At 42.6% G+C, this 25212-nt stretch overlaps 1 protein-coding gene across 1 annotated transcript in view; it reads right to left on the minus strand.

Annotated features, from left to right (window-relative positions):
* Nucleotides 1-354: 354 nt before the first annotated feature.
* TBPL2 (TATA-box binding protein like 2) overlaps nt 355-25212 on the minus strand; it is a 31445-nt gene continuing 6587 nt past the window's right edge. Inside the window, exons 4-7 of the mRNA XM_032251142.1 lie at nt 23585-23676; nt 17548-17715; nt 12616-12710; nt 355-545 (exon numbers count right to left, since the gene is read on the minus strand). Of these exons, the coding sequence (XP_032107033.1) occupies nt 469-545; nt 12616-12710; nt 17548-17715; nt 23585-23676 (432 nt within the window). The 3' untranslated portion in view covers nt 355-468. The remainder of the gene's footprint in view (nt 546-12615; nt 12711-17547; nt 17716-23584; nt 23677-25212) is intronic.

Below are 25212 nucleotides of genomic sequence, written 5' to 3' on the forward strand. Positions count from 1 at the left end.
TTAATGTCTACAATATCACCTTTCTCATAGATTTGCGTGTATGTGGCCAAAGGAACAACTCCATATTTTCTAAAAGGCCTAGAGAACATTTATGAGGTGCCTTTCCTCTTTCCCTTTGTGTTCATCATTTTGGCAAATTACTGGATGGCGGCCCTTCTGGCCAAAAGGAAATGCCTTGAGTCTTAATGATGCTACAGTATCATTCTAGTGAGACCCTAAATCTCTCAAATTTTGAAATGTTTTTGTTCAATTTTTAAAATAACACAGAAGAGTCATTTTGAGTAAGTTTTCTTCAATTCTTAGGTTACTTACATATTAATGAAATAAGTAACGTACTTGGAACATCTACGATCAAATAAGTAATATACTTGGAACATCTACAATCAAAGGTAGAAGAATCCAGCGGTTTCCGTGCTGGGCATACACACATATTCAAACCAGAATAAGGTGAGAGGTCGAATGATACACTCAGGCTTTTTTAAGACCTTTTAGAATAGGATAGATGTTTTCAAATGCTTCACATATCTCAGAACGCTCTTTGGCACCTGTAAAGAAATCCAGGTTTATGTTATTTTTAATATAAAAAATATGAAAATTCACTTAAACACTAAAATTTCATTGTTATCATCTTCGATTACTTTTAATATGATGACATCTCTTTAGCTGTACCTGCGAAATGGCATTTATTCCTGGTAAATAATTTGGCAACTACAGCCGTGTTTCTGCGAAACACAAACCTTAGAGCAGAGTTTTCTAGAACTTCTCTGTGGGTGTCATCTTTGCTCACACAATAATCAGTGTGAAATGTGGAATGTCATCTGTACGTGCACCACAAATATGACCTCAAAGTAATTTCATCAGCACCTGTGGGCACTTAGCTACCCGCAAAACGGACTTCCTTTGATCCACCTCATCTCTAGTTACATCTCGATGCCCTAATATTGACTAACAGATTAAGACGAACAAGCTAGAGTTGGGAAGGGATTATTAGAGGGGAAAATTGTACTACTGTGACTCGTAAAGTCTTAGGTTTCAAGAAATCGTAAATCATAGCTGCTCTAGGAATCATAGGGATAAAAACATGAATCAGTCTCCGCCCTTGAAAAATTATTAGTCAGTCCCTACTCATCTCTCACCACCAACAACCTACCACCACCACTACCTCCACCTTACAAATGATGCAGGCACATTGTGCTAAGGATCATAGACTGGCACTACTTATGTTTCTATGGAGCTTCAGCTAATCAGGACCCTATTGGGAAAAGCAGCCAAGGAGAAAGGACTTACAGAGTGCCTACATAAATTGGTTATGAGTAACATATAAACAAGGAACAACAAACTGCAGAAGGCCGCAGGAGGCCTCTGAGGAGGAAGTCCTCTCCATGCCTCATGTTCTGGTGCAGGGTGACCTCAGCTTTGTTACCATCAACATTGTGCTCAAGGACGTAAAACTCCTTTGTAGCACTATGACATAGTCATACTTGCAGGCTCCTTGTAAGGCCCACGTTTCACCAGCTGCACATAGATAATAATTTAAAGATAACCACATGTTCTTGTTTTGTGAAACTCTCAAATGGCCACTGTTACCAACTTTAGAATGATACACCAGTTCTGGCTCACTGATGATTCACTCCACCATCACTCCACCCCTACGCTATAGATCCAAGTGATTGTAATCAATAAATAGTGTGGATGATCAGAGCACGGGGCCTTCACTGCCTCCTCCAGAGTAATAAAGTGATGGCCCCCTGGTCGCACTGTCTCTCTCACTCTTTTTCTCATTCCTTTGTCACCACTCAACTCAGGGTACCCACGGGTGATGTAGGGCTGGCTCCCTGCAGACACTAATCAGCTAATCTGATATTTTGGTGGCTGGAGGCAAGGAAGGAAGAAAGGAGGATAATGCAAGGCCGATAACAACTGTTAGCATGAGGAGAGATGGAAAACAGTTTTAACTGATAAAGACTCTTAAGAACTATAAAGTATCTGGGCGTGGTGGCTCACGCCTGTAATCCCAGCACTTTGGGAGGCTCAGATGGACTATGAGGTCAGGAGATCAAGATCATCCTGGCTAACCAAGTGAAACCCGTCTCTACTAAAAATACAAAAATAGTAGCCAGGCATGGTGACACATGCCTGTAGTCCCAGCTACTTGGGAGGTTGAGGCAGGAGAACTGCTTGAATCCGGGAGGTGCAGTGAGCCAAGATTGCACCATTGTGCTCCAGCCTAGACAACAAGAACAAAACTATGTCTCAAAAAAAAAAAAAAAAAAAACCACACACCCCAACTATAAAGTACATTGCTCTTAGGAACATAAAACGATTCAGCTGTGGAAAATAGTTTGGTGTTTCTTTAAATTAAAGAATTACTACTGCCGGGCGCGGTGGCTCAAGCCTGTAATCCCAGCACTTTGGGAGGCCGAGGCGGGTGGATCATGAGGTCAAGAGATTGAGACCATCCTGGTCAACATGGTGAAACCCCTTCTCTACTAAAAATACAAAAAAAAATTAGCTGGGCATGGTGGTGCGTGCCTGTAATCCCAGCTACTCAGGAGGCTGAGGCAGGAGAATTGCCTGAACCCAGGAGGCGGAGGTTGCGGTGAGCCGAGATCGCGCCATTGCACTCCAGCCTGGGTAACATGAGTGAAACTCCGTCTCAAAAAAAAATTACTACATGACCCAACAATTTCACACGTTGGTAAATACTTCCCAAAGTGAAAACAGGTACTCAAAACAATATGCACTTTCATTGCAACACTATTCACAATTGCCAAAAGGTGGAAACAGTTTAAATGCCCATCAATGGATGGATGGATAAAAATTTTTACTGTAGCCAGGCACAGTGGCTCACCTATAATCCCAGCCTTTCACAGCCAAGGCAGGCAGATCACCTGAGGTCTGGAATTCAAGACCAGCCTGGCCAACATGATGAAAGCCCATCTCTACTAAAAATACAAAAAATTAGCTGGACATGGTGGTAGGTGCCTGTAATCCCAGCTACTTGGGAGTCTGAGGCAGAGAATCGCTTGAACCCTGGGGGTGGAGGTTGTGGTGAGCCAAGATTGGGCCATTGCACTCCAGCCTGGGCAACAAGAGTGAAACTCCATCTCAAAATAAATAAATAAATAATGGTGTAGGCTGGGGCTGTATTCTCACCACTTTGGGAGGCCTAGGCAGGCATCACCTGAGGTCAGGAGTTCAAGACCAGCCTGTCCAGCATGGTGAAACCCTGTCTCTACTAAAAACATCAAAAAAAAAAAAAAAAAAAATTAGCCAGGTGTGGTGGCGGGCACCTGTAATCCCAGCTATTTGGCACGCTGAGGCAGGAGAACTGCCTGAACCTGGGAGGTGGAGGTTGCAGTGAGCAGAGATCACATCATTGCACTCCAGCCTGGGCGACTCTTTCTCAAAAAAAAAAAAAAAAAAAAAAAATAACACACATACACACACACACACAAAATAGAATTACTTGGCCATAAAAAGAAATGAAGTACACATGCTACAACATAGCATGTTTCTTAGGGTCATCTAAATGAAAGAAGCCAGACACAAAAAGTCACATGTTATAAGATTCAATGCATAAGAAATAACAGAAGAGTTAAATCCATGGAGACAGAATGCAGATTAGTATTTGCCAGGAGCAGTGGGGTGAGGGCAATAGCGGGGAAAGGTTTAATGATACCAGATTTTATTTTGGAGCAATGGAAATATTTTAGAACTAGGTAGAGCTGGCGGTGTAGTCACAATACACAACCAGCTACTAAATGCCCCTGAACTGTTTACTTTAAAATGGTTAAATTTATTATGTGCATTCACCTCCAAGATTAAATAATCAGGGATGAAGTCCTTATAAGCTTAATTTTTTGAGAAGTAGGTGCAGGTATGGTGGCTCACACCTGTAATTCCAGCACTTTGGGAGGCCAAACTGGGAGGATCCCTTGAGCCCAGGAGTTTGAGACCAGCTTGGGTAACACAGGGAGACCCTGTCTCTATAAAAATAAAAAAGGAAAAAAATAGAGAATAAAAGAGAAGAGAAGCTATTTATTCATTGCCAAAAAGTTTACTATCTCTAGGTTTCCATCTTCAAAGGTTTGGTGTGGGAAGGATAATGAGTAACTGACACAGATAAGAGAAACTATACCTTTGGGGTAGGAATAGCCACAAGTTTCAGCAGATTTGTAGTTCTAGCACCAAAATTTTCGCTTCTACAAAACCAATCTCTTTAGAAACAAACAATGAATTGATGGGGAAGCAAGAACCTCTGCCTCTGGTTTTATGCACTTTTTGAGCTTCTAGCTACATTTGACTGGAACAACCTTGTTAGCAGACAGTGAACCATGATAGGTACAGCAAACACACACATGCCCCTCTCCCAAAATCCCCAAAACCAAGGTTCTGCTTTTCACATTTCATTGAGGAACACCATCCAGGTCCAGTATTTTGGATAACCGTGAACTTCACTTTTCCTTAACACTTTTGTATTTAAAAAAATTATAACTAGGAGGGGGAACAGCTCAGGGGTAGAGCATTGGACTGCAGACCAAAAAATTGTAATTAAGAACATTGCATTCAAGCACAAGGAGCATACCATCTGGAGGCCCCTGGGAGCACGTTTTCCCAAGAGAGAATGGACGTTTGAGTGATCATTATATCATAGAGAAGTGATTTTAAACCTAAGAGGGCTTTAAGGAAATTATCTAGTACAATTTCTTCATTCCATAGAGGCACAAGAAATGTATGTTAGCTGAACCATACAGCAGCAGCTGTGGGAGCAGAGCTCATGTATCCACTGTTCCTTTCTTTTTTTTTTTTTTTTTTTTAGAGACGGAGTTTCACTCATGTTACCCAGGCTAGAGTGCAATGGCGCGATCTCGGCTCACCGCAACCTCCGCCTCCTGGGTTCAGGCAATTCTCCTGCCTCAGCCTCCTGAGTAGCTGGGATTACAGGCACGCACCACCATGCCCAGCTAATGTTTTGTATTTTTAGTAGAGACGGGGTTTCACCATGTTGACCAGGATGGTCTCGATCTCTTGACCTCGTGATCCACCCGCCTTGGCCTCCCAAAGTGCTGGGATTACAGGCTTGAGCCACCGCGCCCGGCCTGTTCCTTTCTTAACAGCAAAAGTCAACAAATCAACATTGCCAGTATTTGTAACCGGGTGTTAAAATGAGAGGATGTGGTCAATTTACTTACTAAAATACTGTCATCAAAAGTTTAAGGGAGGCCGGGCACGGTGGCTCACACCTGTAATCCTAGCACTTTGGGAGGCCAAGGTGAGCAGACCACCTGAGGACAGGAGTTCCAGACCAGCCTGATCAATATAGAAAGACCCTGTCTCTACTAAAAAATACAAAGTAGCTGGGCATGGTGGCACATGCCTGTAATTCCAGCTACTCAGTAGGCTGAGGCAGGAAAATCGCTTAAACCTGGGAGGCAGAGGTTGCAGTGAGCCGAGATTGTGCCACTGTACTCCAGCATGGGCAACAAGAGCGAAAACTCCATCTCAAAAAAAAAAAAAAAGAAAAAAAAAAAAAGTTTAAGGGAAGCTAAATTGGCCTCATAGTCCTTTAACACTCAAACCCCCCAGTTTGTAGTACCAGACTCCAATTAGATGACCCTTGCCATTTTTTTTAAAGACATTCTTGCTTGGTCACCCAGGCTGGAGTGCTGTGGCACCATCTCAGCTCACTGCCACCTCCGCCTCCTGAGTTTGGGTTCAAGTGATTCTCATGCCTCAGCCTCCCTAGTAGCTGGGATTACAGGCATGCGCCACCATGCACCTGCCTAACTTTTTTATTTTTAGAGAGAGGGTCTCGCTATGTTGCCCAGGCTGGCCTCAAACTCGTGGGCTTAAGTGATCAGCCCGCTTTAGCGTCCCAGAGCGCTGGGGTTACAGGCAATGCCTTGCCTTTTAAGCAAAACTTACCATTCCTTTTCTTCAGGCTGTAATGACTGGGGAATAAATATCACTCCTAACTTTGTTGACTTAAGTGAAAATTGTGTGGCCTCGTGCACTAGATAAAAGGACTGGCTTTGAGATCAAACAGTATAGGTTTAAGTGCCAGCTCTGCCACTAACTAGCTTTAAAATAACAGGAAAATAAATCCCTTAACCACTTTCAGTTTTCTTACTTGTAAAATAAGGACAATCAACCTTCTTATAGAGTTGTGATAAGGAGCATGCGAGCTAAGGTTTGTAGAAAGTCCTTTGTAAATCAGGACATTTTATAAAGTCTAAGCCACTTTATTGCCCTAGAGGAAGGTAACTTCCAGATTAGGGACATTGGAATGGCTAGTCCAAATACACACGGCTTATTTCATTCTGATAAGCCAGCAACGTGTAATTTGTTTATGTCTGTCTCCTTCAGCAGGGCTGGATTCCTGCCAGATTTGGAGGTTAGATTCACCTTTGTTCTCAGCCCACAGCACATTACAAGTACCTGGTGGGCACCTAAAATTTATTAAATATCTGTCAAGTGTCGTTAAGTTCATCCCCATGCCTTAGCTCCAAATATCAACCTCCAATACTACATGGATTTTCCAATTCTGTTGTTACATCAAGTCATAACTGTACATCTTATTTTCCCAAGTGATGCCACGTTTCTGTATAAGTCAAAACCCTATAAATCTCTAAAAATATCATTGTACTGCTGAAGTTATTCATTTTATGACACATACCAACTTGCTATTGATTGGGGGTTGCTGTTAACAATTGGCAGGGACATGCTGTGGTGTCTCTGGCCCACTCACTAATAAGTCTTGCCATTTTTCTGCTGCCCTCTGGCCTACTGATTTCCCACAAGCACGTATGCTGAGCTGATTAAGGGTGACCCTCAGCAAAATGACCCAGCTTCTTAGTCCTTTATGCTAGAGGGAAATAAGTAAATAAGCATTTTCCTGATGCCTCTTTGTCTTCATATTCCTATCATCAGGCATCACAGCAAAATTCCAGTCTTTGTCAATGATAGAGAAAAAACCAGGAGAGTGGGTTTTCACCAAGATAATAATAGCTAAATGGTGCCAGGCACTGGATTTTTGCTTCCTTGCAATGCTTAGGAGGTAGATTCTATGGTCATTTTGCATATATGGGAACCAAGTTGGAGAACTTACCCAAGGCCACACAGTCAGTAAATGGTAGATTGTGGATTGAAACTGGGCAGCTGGTCTCCAGTCCAGCCTTTTAGCCACCACACCTGCTGATCCTCACTGCTAAGAGAATCTCAATCATTCTTTCAGCTGACAAAGAGAATTAAGGAGTTGCCCAGGAGACCACACAGGTGTTATTGTAGACTTCTAAATTGCTATGGGACAGGGTGAGCCCACTGGGCTCTGGAGGCGGGCTGCTCAGAGCCCTGCTGCACTGCTGCACACACAGCTGCTTGACACAGTTAAGTTTACTAAGCCTCTCCATTTCACAGGTAAGGAAACTGAGGCATCAAGTGCAATCAGAGTTAACTAGACCCACGTGAAAGTCCTTATGTAGCAGAGTGTCTGTCATATGGGCGCCCAATATATTAACTCTGATGATTATGCCTGATCCTAGAAGTGGAAGTTGACATATTTGCTGGGTTTGAACATTATTCCAGCAGAACCTAGCTATGCTATTAATTTTCCTGTGGTTTGAGAAAAAAACTGAGTCCTAAATGTCACGCCAGCCACAGAAAACAAGCACAGATCTAGAACAGTGTACGCTGGACCCAGGTCCTGTTGCTTTCTGCTCAGGACCATGACAGAGTAGGACAGCAGGGCCTCTTTGTTCTCAGCTTACTTGACTATAATTAGGATATTCAGAAGTAACCTTGAGCATGGTGGCTGTAGCTCTGGCAGCTCAGGGAGTAAGACCATTTTACATGGATAAATTATTTTCAAAGACCTGCAAATGGTGTATGATACAAGGGTTTCAAATTGCCACATATTTTTACTATGGGCTTCGGCATTCTATAGTTCCCACCTAGGCAAGAGCTGGAATTCATGATTTTCTACAGTCATCCTCATTACAGTGTTGTAATTGCAACACTTTACCATTTTCTAGGCAAGATATTTATTATTGAGATTTTGCTTTCAGAACATCTCTGCAGAGTACTCAGTCGTTTCATGCTGCGCAAGGCCACACATGTGTCTCTCCAACCTGCAGTTTAGGGGCAAGGCTGAAAAGAGACCTCCTTGGTCCCTTTCCTCAGCTGTTCACCTGAAATTAGGCTAAGTTATTTTGTTTTTTGTTTTGAGACAGACTCGCTCTGTCACCCAGGCTGCAGTGCAATAGCATGATCTCGGCTCACTGCAACCTCCACCTCCCAGGTTCAAGTGATTCTCCTGCCTTAGCCTTCTGAGTAGCTGGGACTACAGGCATGCACCACAATGTGAGGATCATTTTTATATTTTTAGTAGAGACAGGGTCTCACCACATTGGCCAGGCTGGTCTGGAACTCGGCCTCCCAGAGTGCTGCAGTTACAGGCGTTAAGCACTGCGGCTAGACAGGCCCTTCAGTTTTTAATCCATTTGCAGTTAAAAAGAGTCTAGAGACACAGGATTAAGGAATAAGGAACATTTGCCTCTAAGGCTGAGACAAAAATACAAGTATTGATCGACTTACGACCTATGCAACTTATGACCATTCGACTTTACGACCACAATCGCTAGCCACGACTGCTCCGCGTCTGGCAGTGCAAACGTTGCCCAGCTGGGCGTACGACAGTGCGGACCAGCTTCCGGCAGCACTACCACCTCCGTGTGCACCATTTCAACTGTACATCTAGCCTACTCAACTTACGACCAAATTGTGTTACGACCAGTCTGCCGGCCCCAGTCGTGGTCGTAAGTTGAGCACTAGCTGTAACCTAAATCATGTAGCTCTAGGCAAAATAGTTTAAGATAGTATAAAATTATTTATCGCCTTTTCACAAGATGGCACTGAAAGCGAAGAACGAAGCTCCTGCCCCTCCTAAAGCCGAAGCCAAAGCGAAGGCTTTAAAGGCCAAGAAGGCAGTGTTGAAAGGTGTCCACAGCCACGAAAAAAAGAAGATCCGCATGTCACCCACCTTCCGGCGGCCCAAGACACTGCGACTCCGGAGGCAGCCCAAATATCCTCGGAAGAGCGCCCCCAGGAGAAACAAACTGGACCACTAAGCTATCATCAAGTTCCCGCTGACCACTGAGTCGGCCATGAAGAAGATAGAAGACAACAACACACTTGTGTTCATTGTGGATGTTAAAGACAACAAGCACCAGATCCAACAGGCTGTGAAGAAGCTCTATGACATTGATGTGGCCAAGGGCAACACCCTGATTCGGCCTGGTGGAGAGAAGAAAGCATATGTTCAACTGGCTCCTGATTACGATGCTTTGGATGTTGCCAACAAAATTGGGATCATCTAAACTGAGTCCGGCTGGCTAATTCTAAATATACATGTATCTTTTCACTGTATACATGCCTCGCTGTCAATTTCTGGTTGGGTGGGAGGCCATACACAGGAACTGTTGTTTTAACTTGCCCACTGCTTGGGCAAGACTCCTGTTCTGCTTATCCTTTTGAAACTCACCCTGCCACTCACTCCTCCATCCTTGATTACTCCAGAGATCTTTGTGACTGAAGTGAGTGTCCTAGGAAAGCCAGAACTCAGAGCTTGCCTCCATGGTTGAGGGTAACAAAAAGCTTTACAAGAACCCCTTTCATCCCTCAAAGAGGCTGTGTGTGAAACCAGTGCCCAGAGTTCGAAGCACATTAGCATCCATTTCAGGGGAGTGTGGGTTGGCTGGCTTTTGGGTAGCATTTTGTCCTCACACATCCATCTACTATGTTCAGCTGGTCTGTCTGCTTCCCTCACCCCTTGCCCAATAAAGGACAAGGACTTCAAAAAAAATAATTTATCATTTCAATAAAGTCGTGGATTAACTTTTATTTCACAATATAAGCAGAATTTGGATTTCAGTTAATATATTTCATCCCCCTTCCAGAAAAGTTATGATCCACATCTTGCAAGAATGAAGAAATTTAAATTTTCCTATTCTGTTATACTTAGATATTTTAAGGAAAGTATATTATAGTCTTCAGTATTAAGTAGCAAGCCTTACTTTTGTGATTTGAAACTTCTGGCCAATGTGTTCATGAAAGCTTTTTTTTTTGTATTTTTTTTTTTTTTTTTTTTAAAGATGGGGTTTCACCATATTGGTCAGGCTGGTCTCGAACTCCTGACCTCAGGTGATCCGCCCACCTCAGCCTCCCAAAGTGCTGGGATTACAGGCGTGAGCCACTGTGCCCGGCTTCATGAAAGCTTTCTAAAAGAAATTTGGGGTAAATGGGAAAGCTGATCTGTATTAAGGACATTTAAAGAAATCTGTAATAGGAACTTGGCCTATACTTTTAAATCAGATTTATTTGTAATGATACACAACACTTATGAAAGTTTCCTTCCAAAGGACTTGAAAGTATGTTTCCTTAAGTAGGGTATGTATTTGCCTCTGATATCTATGCTATTCAATTTTGTTGGCAGGCTTTTCTCACCTCCTCTAGGAAATATAGAATTAAGCTGTATGTTAGTCGCTAGAGGGTCTTAATTACTCCAGACTCTAAATTAATCGCATCTGAGGAATTGTAGTTTTTCTACATTCAAAAGGTTCTTGGATTCCAAACAAGCTTTCCCCACTTTGTTTTTAATTTTTTAATTTTTTTTAAGATGGAGTCTTGCCCTGTCACTCAGGCTGGAGTGCAGTGGCACAATCTTGCCTCACTGCAACTTCTGCCTCCCGGGTTCAAGCAATTCTCCTGCCTCAGCCTCCCAAGTAGCTGGGGTCACAGGTACCTGCTACCATGCCTAGCTAATTTTTGTATTTTTAGTAGAGATTGGGTTTCACCACGTTGGCCAGGCTGGTCTCGAATTCCTGGCCTCATGTGATCTGCCGGCCTCAGTTTCCCACCTCAAAATCCTGAAGTGCTAGGATTACAGGTGTGAGCCACTGCACCCAGAAACTTCCCCTACTTTCAAGGCACATTAATTATTTCTTAGAGAAAAGCAAACTACACGACCCAGAGTTATAAAAGAACACTTAAAACAGACATGTCGTTCTGCCGGACTCTGAGTTATGACTTAACTTTTCTGAATTCAGGTGATATAAGTCTCAATTTTTTTAGATGAGGCAAGATTTTATAAAATTCTGGTTTGGAGGAGTATATATTTAAGAGGAGCTAAGAAATACGAAAATTAATCAGGAGAAATTGGCCCTATTAGACATACCATGAGTATTAAAGCTACAATAGGATAAAGGCAATAGGATTATAATAGGGTAATTCTTAGAGCAAAGGCTGAACCAAAGAACAGCCACATATGTAAAAATAAAGGTCAAAAGGAATCATCCAAAATTAGTGAGAAGAATATGTAGTGTTAATTTGGTTGGCTAGCTATTTAGATGGGGCATGGCGATCAGTTAGGCTCAGGCCGCATAAACTTGGTATTCTTTATGGTAGAGGAGAGTAAAATGTATAAAAAGACAAAATTAGACAAACTAGCAACTTTCTGTAGGCTGGGCGTGGTGGCTCATTCCCGTAATCTCAGCACATTGGAAGGCTGAGGCAGGCGGACCACAAGGTCAGGAGTTTGAGACCAGCCTGGCCAATGTGGTGAAACCCCATATGATATTAAATTTTCTACTAAAAATACAAAAGTTAACTGGGTGTGGTGGTGGGTGCCTGTAGTCCCAGCTACTTGGGAGGCTGAGGCAGGTGAATCATTTGAACTTGGGAGGCAGAGGTTGCAGTGAGCCGAGATTGCACCACTGCACTCCAGCCTGGGCAACAGAGCAAGACTCCATCTCAAAAAATAATTTTTTGGGGGTGATTTGTTCTAAGAACAAAATAGACATAGCCTTAAATGAAAGTCCCATTTCTGAGTGTCCACACTAATAACATAATTTTTCTGCAGGTAAAAACAGCCAAACGTCTGCAAACAAAGAAGGAACATTGACCTATCTAACAATGGGACAGTAAGTTTGATTCAACAGTATGTTAGAACGGGTTCAGAAAAGGTAGTCTTCTACTGGCTAAAGCCAGCCTGCTGCCTGTTTTTGTTAGGTGCGAGCAAAGAATGGTTTTTATCTTTTTCAGTAGTTGGGGAAAAAATATTACATGATACACAGAAAGTATGTGACATGAAATTCACATTTCGGAGCCCATTCCCTTATATAATGTTCATAGCTGTTTCACACTGCAATGACAGTACTCAGTAATGGTGACAGAACCTGTGGTCCACGAAGCCTAAAATATTGACCCTTTCCAGAAAAGGGTTTGTTGACCCCTGTGTTAGGACCTTGTGTGGCTGTTAAAAGGCTTTATGAAGAGTTTGTAACAGTAAGTTTAAGCCATATATGTTATCATGGATAATTTTTAAAAAATCAGAACGTAAAGATGAAATACTTCATAAAATGACAAAAACATGAAAAAAATTATTGTTTTAGGTATTGGGACCTATGGGTGATGTCATTCCTTTCTTATTTTTCATTCCAGGTATTCTCTATTAACAAGAATTACTTTACCATGGTGAACAAAGGTATTTAAAAGAATAAGCAAAGCACATGCATAGCGATTACATTTTATGAGTCAGAAAATAATCTTAGCACTTACCTGTCAACACAACTTTTCCAGATACAAAGATAAGCAACACAATTCGTGGTTTTACCATTCTATAAATAAGACCAGGAAACAGTTCAGGCTCATAACTGTTAAGATGTAAAAGGAAAATGTTAAAAATAACACTATTCAGTTCCTTTCCCATAACGTGTAAGGTCCAGCATATTAATGTGCATATTAAAGCGGTTTTAAGTAAATTAGCTAGTTTATCGAAAACCTTTTAACAATCTTGATGAAAAGAGAGTCTTGGAGTGTCCTAGGTAATATCTTATGGAAATTAGAAACAATTAATTTTTGGTCGTAACACTTTTTCAAGTGCAAGCCATCCTGGATGGTTATTAGAAATCAAGGTAACTTAGGGCATCTGATTTAATGTATTAAGATCTTGTTGGTTAAACATTATCTTTTCAAGAAAGTCTGTTAATAAGAATACGTGTTTTTCTGGATTTCCAAATTCTCTAATAATGAACATATTTTGTATGCATTTATAAACTGCTGAAGTTAATATTTATAGCAGATAGAACCTAAAAATATTGCTAGGCCACTGCTATTTGCATTTGAACAGGTGCTATATAAATAAAGAAAATCCAATTATCCCAAGTTTTTAAAATTCAGGATTTGTTGCTATATAAATAGTAACTCATATTTACTACTAAATGTAAGCTGGCTTCTCTATGGAGCAAAGGATGGTGGCATTTGAGAGCTGTTTCTCCCCACTCCAGCCTGGATAGGAGGGCAGATTCCTAGAAAGGAGTGAGGAACCTACCAAAAAGGAAGTCAGGAGATGAGAGAAGGCGAGTAAAACTATTCTCAAAGCAGTGGCTAATGAACAAGAAATAGAAGAAAAAAAGGCATCCAAGCAGTGGAACACTAGCATCTTTGCACTTAAAGGGTGAATCCAGACTGAATGGAAAAACTCCATTCAGCTCAGCAATGAACAAGACCCAAAACAACAGGAGATGTGGAACCTCTTACTGGCTCCAGAAAGGTGCATCTTGCAGCAAGCCTTGCCCATCTCAAGTATAGGAGGTCCCTGTGGGTGGAACTGTCTTCCTGCAACACAACTCAGTCTTACTGCAGAGCATGTCCAGACTCTCACCCACTACCCACTTCCCGACACCCGACACCGAGGAGACCACGATACTAGAGGGAGCCCCAAAAACCCCTCCAGGACTCTGAGATCCAGGCCAAGAAAATGAAGGCTGGAGACACAAAAGGAAGATTTCCATTTCATCTTCCAGCTGTATTTTAAGACTTAGAAAAGAGGAAACAAAAACTTTGGTATGTAAAGGATGTTGAACTGCACTTGGCTTTGGGAACAATTGTTTTAAGGTTACCAGCATAATGAGGTCCCAATTAGGGATTTACTTCATTTTATTTATTCTCTGCCTCATTCCCAAAGAGGGCTGAGGCAGAGAAAGAGAGTGGTTTTGGTTAGGGATGGAGAACATTTCACAAAGATTGAGAATACCGAACACCTGCCAACTTCTTGGCCAACCCCACTTTGACCCATCATTCAAGTCTCACTTTAAATGTTGCTTCCCCAAGAAAGTCTTCCTTGATATCTACCCACCCCCAATTATATTAAAGACCTTGCTTTATGGTGTCATAGCCCCTGAAGGGCCTTACCTTCACTGTCAACGTATTGCTGTCATTGACTTGTCCATCTTTTCTTTTAGACAGTGATCTCTATGTGGGCCAGGGGCTATAGCTCTATCACTTGCCATTATCACCATAGCATCTGCTACATAGTAGTCACCTAGTTCTTATTCATATAGCAAGTATTTATCATCAGGATATCTTTAAATTAAAAATTAAAGAGGGGGCCGGGCACAGTGGCTCATGTCTGTATTCCCAGCACTTTGGGAGGCCAAGGTGGGTGGATCACCTGAGGTCAGGAGCTCTAGACCAGCCTGGCTAACATAGTGAAACCCCATCTCTACTAAAAAAGCAAAAATTAGCCAGGTATGGTGGCGGGGGGCCTATAGTCCCAGCTACTCACAAGGCTGAGGCAAGAGAATCACTTGAACCTAGTGGGTGGAGGTTGCAGTGAGTGGAGATCGTTCCAGATCATGCCACTTTATTCCAGCCTGGGCAAAAGAGTGAAACTCCGTCTCAAAAAAAAAAAAAAAAAAAAATTAAAGAGGGAAAAATTATCATTGACAACTGTGGTAATGATTTTGACATAGAAAGATTGACAAAGAAAGTGCCTGGTAACAAAAGGAGATACTTGTATTATTAAACGCTGACATACCAATTGGCAGAACCTAGGGAACTGAATGACCTTAAGGGTTTAACACAAGGCAAATTTGGCCTGATAATTATAACTGATGATGTGCCATGGGTCCCCACAGAGCTAGGCAACCAGAGAGGCCTCTGTTAAAAGTTCAAACCTGCTAAGAGGTGTTTTTAACATTCCCCGCGTCAAGAATACACACTCTGGAGTTGTAATCCATAACCTGAGGCTGATGTGGAGAGGATGAGGGGGAGGCAAGAAGGAGACTAGAAATAGACAGCTGTGGGAATACAAAGCACGCTTCCTGGCCAGACAAAAAAAAAGAAAAGACGAGTGAGATCATAAAGCTGTCCCAGGAGGAAGACAGAACACGGATGAGCCCACTCTGTCTGATGTATTTTCACTGCCTACTGGCAGCTCTTCCAGAAGCTGTTAATAACAAGGGGCACCTATTCTAGACTTAGATCTGCTCTGCAGGGAAGCATTGGTGGAGAAAAAGCAGTGAAGGGAAACTTGGGAATAACTACACACATCATGTTAGAGCCCTGAATGGCCAGAAGGGAATGCTAAGTCTAATGTAGACACACAGCCTTAGAGTTCAGGCACAGCTCTTGCTAATGTACACTAAGCTGATTCATAGAAAAATAGGCTGGAGGCTTGTGACTTGAGAGTTGGGAAGATAAGACAACCTAAGCACTGGGAGAAACAAAGGCTTTATTAGGAATCTGCAAATTATGTCAAGATTGAAGGAACAAAGATACCTAAAGAGTCAACATGTCGCCGGGCGCGGTGGCTCACACCTGTAATCCCAGCACTTTGGGAGGCTGAGGCGAGTGGATCACAAGGTCAAGAGATCGAGACCATCCTGGTCAACATGGTGAAACCCCGTCTCTACTAAAACCACAAAAAATTAGCTGGGCATGGTGGCGCGTGCCTGTAATCCCAGCTACTCGGGAGGCTGAGGCAGGAGAATTGCCTGAACCCAGGAGGCGGAGGTTGCGGTGAGCCAAGATCGCGCCATTGCACTCCAGCCTGGGTAACAAGAGTGAAACTCCGTCAAAAAAAAAAAAAAAAAAAAAAAAAAGAGTCAACATGTCTTGCATGGGGGAATGGGAGGACTTCATAGGGTACTCAGATTTTTGAAAAATAGGGTGTATTTTAGGCATTCAATAGCATATGGTGAAAAAATTGAAAAAGAAACCACAATCAAGAGAAAACCATGTCAAAAGAAACATAAGCATATCATAAAAGCTAAATCTCAAATCCCAAAATGAATGAAAATATTTTAGAAGAAAAAGCAATTTGTAACTTCTACTCAGATCATGTCTGAAAGGAAAACTAACAAATGTTAGGGAAAGCGCAGCAATATGATCCCTATCTACTCCGTTAACAGGATAGTCATTCAATGGCCAAGAGAGGGTAAAATGTTGGAACGAAAGGACATCAGTTGAAGCTTGACAAAGAGAATTTAAGAGCATCTGTGATTCTAATCCAGGTCAAGTGCCCTAGCCTAAATGTATATATTGGTGAGTCAACGGATTTGGTGTTGAGTCAATCTCTGTCCCTGCTCTGAGGGCCTGGGCTGGATGAGAAAACCACCAAAACAGCTAGGGGTGAGGGAGGAGCTCTAGCTGCTGAGGTGTGAAGTTTGAAATCAGGAAGTCTAGAGATATTCCCTAGGGAAAGGAATATATCAAAGACAACACTGTGATGGGGGCTGCAGCTACACACCACACACACACACACACACACACACACACACACACACACACACACACAGTCTCTCTCTCTCTCATATAGGGGAAAAACTACTTAGGACTTCTTTCTTGGAATGTGCTACAGCCATTCTTTTCTCATCCTCTCTCCAATCCATTCTCCCCTCACCAGCTGTCAGCGGCTTCCTACTGGCCTAGTCCATTTCACATGCCTTATCTCGCCCATGTCATTGCCAAGCTAAGTGTGTGCTTCTTTTTTTTTTTTTTTTTTGAGACGGAGTTTCGCTCTTGTTACCCAGGCTGGAGTGCAATGGCGCGATCTCGGCTCACCGCAACCTCCGCCTCCTGGGTTCAGGCAATTCTCCTGCCTCAGCCTCCCGAGTAGCTGGGACTACAGGCGTGCGCCACCATGCCCAGCTAATTTTTGTATTTTAAGTAGAGACGGGGTTTCACCATGTTAAGCAGGATGGTCTCGATCTCTTGACCTCGTGATCCACCCGCCTCGGCCTCCCAAAGTGCTGGGATTACAGGCGTGAGCCACCGCGCCCGGCTGTGTGCTTCTTTTCTACGTGTATGCTTACAAATCTAAATATCAGTGAATCTCAATGCATGGTCCTCTGACCAGCAGCACTGGCATCACCTTTGAGCTTTTTAGAAGCACAAATTCTAGCAAAATCCCTGGCGAAGAAGCCCAGCCAGGGATGTGTGCTTTAATAAGCTAAGTGATTGCTAAGCAATTTAAGTTTAAGAACCACAGTGCGGGGTGGGAGAAAAAAAAAAAAAAAAAGAAACATGATTTCAAAAGACTGGGAACATGTGGTAGCCTATGAGGACTCAGGCATAGCATCTTAATATTTTCACTATTGTGTCACCAGCCTTTAAAAAAATTCTCTGAAAGATACATTATATAAACAACCTGTAACGTAACTTGAATATCTTGGTAAACTCAAAGTTCAAGCTATAGAACTGTCATACCTACTGAACTGCTGATGGGTTAGCACCAAACCTTCCAGCCTGATGGGAAATTTCACATCACAGCTTCCAACCATGTTCTGAATTTTAAAATCGAGGAATCTGGCCGGGAACCCAAGCTTCTGCACCACACGAGCATATTTTCTCGCTGCAAGTCGAGACTGCTCTTCACTGGGGAGGGGCAAACATGTTTCAAGATGTTTTAATCACTACATTCTCTCAACTACTGGGATTGTATTGGATTGTTACTATTTGTGCCATATTTATCTTTCAACGTATACTATGAAGCTGGAGGCTTTGTCAGGAGGACTTACTTCCCCTACTTTGGTCCCTAGCACCTTGTAAAAGGTCTTATACAATTGTACAGTTGTTGAACAGAATCATAAACAAATTTTTGTCTTCATTTGTCACCTTTCACTTATGAGGTAGTTTTTCTTTTATTTAATAGTTTGCTAAAACTATTCCAAGGGCTCTCAAAGTGTCCCCAGAGCAGCAGCTTCACCTGGGAACTTGTTAGAAATGCAAAGTCCCAGGTTCCACCTCAGACATGCAGAAACTCTGGGGATGGAACAGAACAATCTGTCTTTTAACGAGCCCACTAGGTAACTGTGCTGCTCACTACAGTTTGGGAAGCATTCACCTGGTCTCAAAGTATGTCCCATTTAGAAGGGAACAATAGCCAGGCGTGGTGGCTCACACCTGTAATCCCAGCACTTTGAGGGGCTGAGATGGGTGGATCACCTGAGATCAGGAGTTTGAGACCAGCCTGACCATTATGGTGAAACCCCGTCTCTACTAAAAAGATTTTAAAAATTAGCTGGGTTTGGTGGCGGACGCCTGTAATCCCAGCTGCTTGGGAGGCTGAGGCAGGGGAATGTCTTGAACCTGGGAGGCAGGTTACAGTGAACTAAGATCACGCTGTTGTGTTCCAGCCTGGGCAACAAGAGTGAAACTCCCTCTCTAAATAAAGAAAAAGAAAAAAAAGACAAGGAAACAAGAAAAAAATAAGGACACACCCATACAAAAAAAAAATCACATATAAGGAGGTAAGATATGTGCTGATTGAGTGGCACAGACAAGGTATCACTTCCTGAGTCTTTACTGGACACATTGTCCAAAACAACCACATGAAAATACCTCAAAATCCACCTTGTTTTGGTTGGCTTTCTCACTCACTCTTCATTCAATTCATACTCAATACAAGAAGGACAGGAATTTGTCCTATTCTATGGCTATGCCCTTAATTGTCTGTCCTGCTGCACCCCTAAATTTTTTTTTTTTTTTTTTGAGACGGAGTTTTGCTCTTGTTACCCAGGCTGGAGTGCAATGGCGCGATCTCGGCTCACCGCAACCTCCGCCTCCTGGGTTCAGGCAATTCTCCTGCCTCAGCCTCCTGAGCAGCTGGGATTACAGGCACGTGCCACCACGCCCAGCTAATTTTTTGTAGTTTTAGTAGAGACGGGGTTTCACCATGTTGACCAGGATGGTCTCGATCTCTTGACCTCGTGATCCACCCGCCTCGGCCTCCCACAGTGCTGGGATTACAGGCTTGAGCCACCGCGCCCGGCCGCACCCCTAAATTTTTATCAGAGCATGTGAAGTCCTAAGAGGTGAGGCTTCATTTCTCCTTAGGTATTTTTCAACTGTTACTGCCAAAACAAAACAGCAGGTAGCAACACCTGGCGGGTGAATCAGATGAATTCCGCCTAGGTTGGCCCTATTTTTAGGCTGTAAATCAGAAACACCTGCAAGAAAAACCAGTTTGAACTTGTCTGGACCAAAGCAAGTGTTTGATTCTCTTCTCCAGATCCTTCACAAACACTGCCCCCTCTCGTGTATTCATTACTTCATATACGTGTCACTTCATTTAATGTTGATTCTCCTCACCAATTATTATTATTATTATTATTTTTTAAAGAGATTGGGTTTTGCTCTGTTACCCAGGCAGGAGTGCAGTGGGGCAACCATAGCTCACTGTGCCCTTGAACTTCTGGGCTCCAGTGATCCTCCTACCTCAGCCTCCTAAGTAGCCTGCAGGGACAAGCACCACCACGCCTGCCTAACTTTTTATAGAGACAGGGTCTTGCTGTCTTATCCAGGCTGGGTTCAAACTCCAGGGCTCAAGTGATCCTCCCCACCTCAGCTTTCCAACGTGCTGGTATTACAGGTATGAGCCACTGCACCTGGCCTATCTGCTGATCCTCCATCTAGTCACTATATTGACCACAGGTGCATGCACTGCCCTTGGCTCTCTTCACCCAATTCTCACTCCTGAAATGTCCTTAGCAAGTCCATGTCCCCAGATTAGCTGTGTAATAAACTTTCCATTTTGAACAACTACATTTGCCTAACTGATCTATTGCATTTCCCGTAACATAAATAAGTTCAAATTTCAAGTTCATGTTGTCCTGTAGTTTCTTGGAATATCAGCTGTGATATTCTAAGGACACAGAAGTTTCTATCAAAACAGCTAGTACAGGTATATTGATCGACTTGCCACCTATGCAGCTTACGACCATTCAACTTTACGACCACAATCGCTAGCCACGACTGCTCCGCGTCTGGCAGCGCAAACGTTGCCCAGCTGGGCATATGACACTGCGGACCAGCTTCCAGCAGCACTACCATCTCTGCATGCACCATTTCAACTGTACATCTAGCCTACTCAACTTATGACCAAATCGTGTTACAACAGGTCCGCAGTCCCGACTGTGGTCCTAAGTTGAGCACTAGCTGCAGTTCAAAGTCTGTATACATGTTCATTGTACATACATTAGAAAATAGTTTAAAAATCTTAAAATCTCACCCTTAGTGATGTTAACCACCTAAATTTGATATTCTGCACTTTTCCTGTGCAAACACAGGTATTCCCTCATTTTCTTGCTATTACAACTAAAGAGAATAGGTTTGGATAAAATGTTGGAGATAATACTAGCACCTCTTATTAACCAAATTCTCACACTCACTATCCAAAACTTCAAAACCAAATATATTTGGATAGCAAGTATCTCTTATTATCTGGACTCACTATCAAACTTTCGCTGTCAGATTTTAGGAACCAAATAAATTCAGATAAGACAAGACACTCAGGAATTGTGTAATATGTAACATGAGCGTATTTCACAATTAAAAGTTAGATAGCAAACACCATTTAGTTGCTGACTTCTCCATCCCCACTCCAACTTCATACAATGTGGCCATCCTATTAGCTCAGTATGTGTGTGTATATGACTAACACAATTTCAGTTTATGACTTCAAATTGAAAACCTATTATTAAATTAAGTTTTTCCTGTTTTAATGCAGAAATGAACGCTGTTAAAGATATCTGGCACAACTGTCCAATAATCACTTTAAAATGGAGATTCCTGGGATCAAAATAAGACAAAGTCCAGAAATGTACTGAGACACATGAGAAGAACTTAATATGTAAAAACAGGTAGTGGGAAATGTGGTAACAACTGATTCTTCAATAAGTGTATCTGAGTACCAACTGATCATTTGGGAAAAATAATTACCTTACATTGAAATAAAATTCCAGATCTGCTCTGTCCAATAAATATAACTTAAATTCAGTCCCTTGGTTATTTTAGCTGTATTTCAAGTACTCAATAGCCACATATGAGTAGTGGCTACACCACAACATTAAACAGTGCAGATATAGAATATCTCCATCTAGAGAAAGCACTAGATGAATCAAAATACCAGCTATCCTTTTCCCAACACAAAGCAGGATCTGAAAATGACTGGAAAAATATAGTAAAGTCAATATTTGGGCCAGGCATGGTGGCTCACACCTGCAATCCTAGCACTTTGGGAGGCTGAGATGGGCAGACCACCTGAGGTCAGGAGTTTGAGACCACCCTGGCCAACATGGCAAAACCCCATCTCTACTAAAAATACAAAAATTAGCTGGGCATGGTGGTGGGTGCCTGTAATCCCAGCTACTTGGGAAGCTGAGGCAGGAGAATCACTTAAACTCAGGAGGCAGAGGTTGCAGTGAGCTGAAATTGTGCCATTGCACTCCAGCCTGGGCAACAAGAGTGAAACTCCATTTAAAAAAAAAAAAGAAAGAAAAAAAGTCAATATTTATATAATATTGTGCACGAATGCCTTAAGGGTAAAGCCAAATGTAGAAAACAAAGAAAAATGGGATAAAATGACTAAACCCTCCAACATTGTGTTAAAAAAAGAAAAAAACCCACGATTGGCCAGATGTGGTAGCTCATGCCTGTAATCCCAGCACTTTGGGAGATCAAGGCGGGAGGACTATTTGAGCCCAGGAGTTTGAGACCAGCCTGGGCAACATGGTGAAACCCTGTCTCTATAAAAAAAAAAAAAAATACGAAAATTAGCCGGGCCTAGTGGTGCATGCCTGTGATCCTAGCTACTTGGGAGGCCGAGCTGGAAGGATGGCTTCAGCCCGGGAGGTGGAGCTTGCAGTGAGCCAAGATCTCACCACTGCACATCATCCTGGACAACAGAGTGAGACACTGTCTCCAAAAAAAAAAAACAAAAAAAACACACACACAAAAAACACACACACAAAACCACACCATAACACACTATGAAGAGTGATCTGAGAAAAAAATATTTACAGTATAAAATGGCTAAAATAAACACTAAAACAAAAGATAAATATCTCCATAGATAATTGGGCAAAAGACATAGCAATTTCTGTGATTCTAAAAAGTTATTTAATCTCACTAGTAAATCAAATAAATTAAAACAGGCCGGGCGCGGTGGCTCACGCCTGTAATCCCAGCGCTTTGGAAGGCCCAGGCGGGTGGATCACGAGGTCAAGAGATCGAGACCATCCTGGTCAACATAGTGAAACCCCGTCTCTACTAAAAATACAAAAAATCAGCTGAGCATGGTGGCGCATGCCTGTAATCCCAGCTACTCAGGAGGCTGAGGCAGGAGAATTGCCTGAACCCAGGAGGCGGAGGTTGCGGTGAGCCGAGATCGCGCCACTGCACTCCAGCCTGGGCAACAAGAGTGAAACTCCGTCTCAAAAAAATAAATAAATAAAATAAAAAAAATAAAATAAAAAATAAATTAAAACATAACATTTTGCCAATCAATTTAGCAAATATAAAAAGAATATTGATACTCAGTGTTCATACGATAAAATGAACAACTTAGTACGTTTCTAGAGCAAGAAATTGGTACAACCTTTCAGGAGAACAACTTGCTTCTCATATTTTAACACCGAGAGGAGAGAACAGGCTCTCTCACTAGAGAGTTACGGTGAAAGAATACCCATCAACACAGGGCTTCCTGTGCATGAGATCCAGGAGAGGAGATTTTTAAGGGATGCCTCCTGAGTTAATGTTCAAGCTAATGGTCAAGAAATGTGTAATTTAGCTCCTTTAGAAAGTTCTATCCATTTATCTGCAATGAGAAAAATTCACAATAGCTACTTCCCCAGGCTTATAACACACTTTATCATTACTTTAACTTTAAAAAAATTCACCTTAGACACAAGTTGTAACAGCACAGTTAAGTTCCCTCGGCTTAATAGGATCAACTGTAAAATGGGGCTATGTCAGTATTTTATTATTATTTTTTTTTTTTACTAGAGACAGAGTCTTGTTCTGTAACTCAGACTGTAGTGCAGTGGTATGATCATAGCTCACTGCCGCCCTCAGACTCCTGGGCTCAAGTGATCCTCCCACCTCAGCCTCCCAAGTAGCTAGGACTACAGGCGTGCACCACCACATCCAGCTGTTTTTTAGTTTTTTAAAAACAGAGATGGAGTCTCACTATGTTGCCCATATTGGTCTTCAACTCCTGGGCTCAAGCCATCCTCCTGCTTAGGCCTCCCAAAGTGCCGGGATTACGGGTGTGAGCCACCGTGTCTGGCCCAAGTCAGTATTATAAGACTGTTTTCAACCCAAAATGTGACATTTCATTGAATAAAGTCTTCAGCAGAGAAAGGCCTTTTGCCCCTACTCTGTGCTTTAGCACATTAATTCTATGCTTCCTTGTTTTAATACTAAATTGTTACTCTGGTAAGGGTGAAGGGATAACTCCTCATACCTTCTGGCTCCTGTGCAGACCATCTTCCCAGAGCTAAATATAAGGGCTGTTGTCCTGGGCTCTCGGATCCTCATGATGACAGCAGCAAATCTCTATACCCAGAAACCAAAAGAGAATCAGACTCTGCCAGGAGTTAACTTTATCCCAGTTGAAAAGCTGAGCTGATGGCTGGGCGCGGTGGCTCACGCCTGTAATCCCAGCACTTTGGGAGGCCGAGGCGGGTGGATCACGAGGTCAAGAGATCGAGGCCATCCCGGCCAATATGGTGAAACCCCGTCTCTACTAAAAAAAAAAAAATACAAAAAATTAGCTGGGCATGGTGGCGCGTATCTGTAGTCCCAGCTACTCAGGAGGCTGAGGCAGGAGAATTGCCTGAACCCAGGAGGCGGAGGTTGCGGTGAGCCGAGATCGCGCTATTGCACTCCAGCCTGGGTAACAAGGGCGAAACTCCGTCTCAAAAAAAAAAAAAAAAAAAAAAGAAAAGCTGAGCTGGATATGAAAATCTCGAAGAAACAGACTGGATGGAAAAACTAAATGTCTCGTCTATTCTTCCCACATTAAGGTTGACAAAAATCATGATGATTCTAAAATGTACTTATTAACAGGTAAAAATAGTATCAATAACTGCTAGAATTTGAAGGCCTGTTAGGTTTCAGTTCCTATTTATCCTTATGATAGGATGAACTTGTGTTCATTATCCTCATCTAGGGCTCAGGGAAAACGAGTAGCTATTTAACCTCCAATATTACACAGGAAATGGTAAAGTTAAGATTCAAAACCCAAACTTGTCAGATTCTCTGCTTTTTACTTTGACATACTTCTTTTCTTTTGATGAATCTTTTTTTGGTTTGTCTGTTTTATTTTTATTTTTTTTAAAGATGGGGTTTCACCATGTTGGTCAGGCTGGTCTTGAACTCCCAACCTCAGGTGATCCGCCCGCCTTGGCCTCCAAAGTGCTTGGATTACAGGCATGAGCGACCACGCCCGGCCTTTTGATGAATCTTTGCGGCGGGGGTGGGGGGGAAAGCATGTTAAAGGCTCACCAAGACTTTATAATGTACTGAAAAGCAACCAAAATGCAGAAGAGTCTCTATGATAGGCATGCTAAAGATGACTGACAGAAGTTGATGTCAAGTTCTTGCCTCCTATAGTTCTCAGTGTCATCCAAGACCAGCAGCATCAGCAAGCCCTCCAGGTGATGCTGACACATGGGCCTGTCATCAAATGGTCTGCTCCTACACAGACACTCTCTTCACCCCAACTCCTCTCCCTGATTAAGCTAGGAAGGAAACGGGTTGGTACTAGCTTACAGGCCAAGCCAGAATTTCTTTGGCTATCAAGCACAAGTTCAGAGAGATCCTCTACACTTCATCCCCAGCCCTGCCTACCCCTAACCCCTCATCCAAAATGAAGGGTGTGCTGAGGATGGTGGACAAAAGTTGCTGGAAACGCTCATTGTTTAACAAGGTGACCACAGCTGCAGCTGTGAGGGTCTTAGCTCATCTTTGTGCATCTGTCCTCACCATTATCAGCTGTATGAAATATCAAAAGGAAAGCTTTATTGTATTCCGGTAACATTCATGTAATATTTAAATTCAGATGTCAGCAATAGTACTACCACAACAGCA

Source organism: Sapajus apella, unplaced genomic scaffold (genome assembly GCF_009761245.1).
Source record: "Sapajus apella isolate SASKATOON/1434 unplaced genomic scaffold, GSC_monkey_1.0 scaffold74, whole genome shotgun sequence".
Classification (NCBI taxonomy): Eukaryota; Metazoa; Chordata; class Mammalia; order Primates; family Cebidae; genus Sapajus; species Sapajus apella.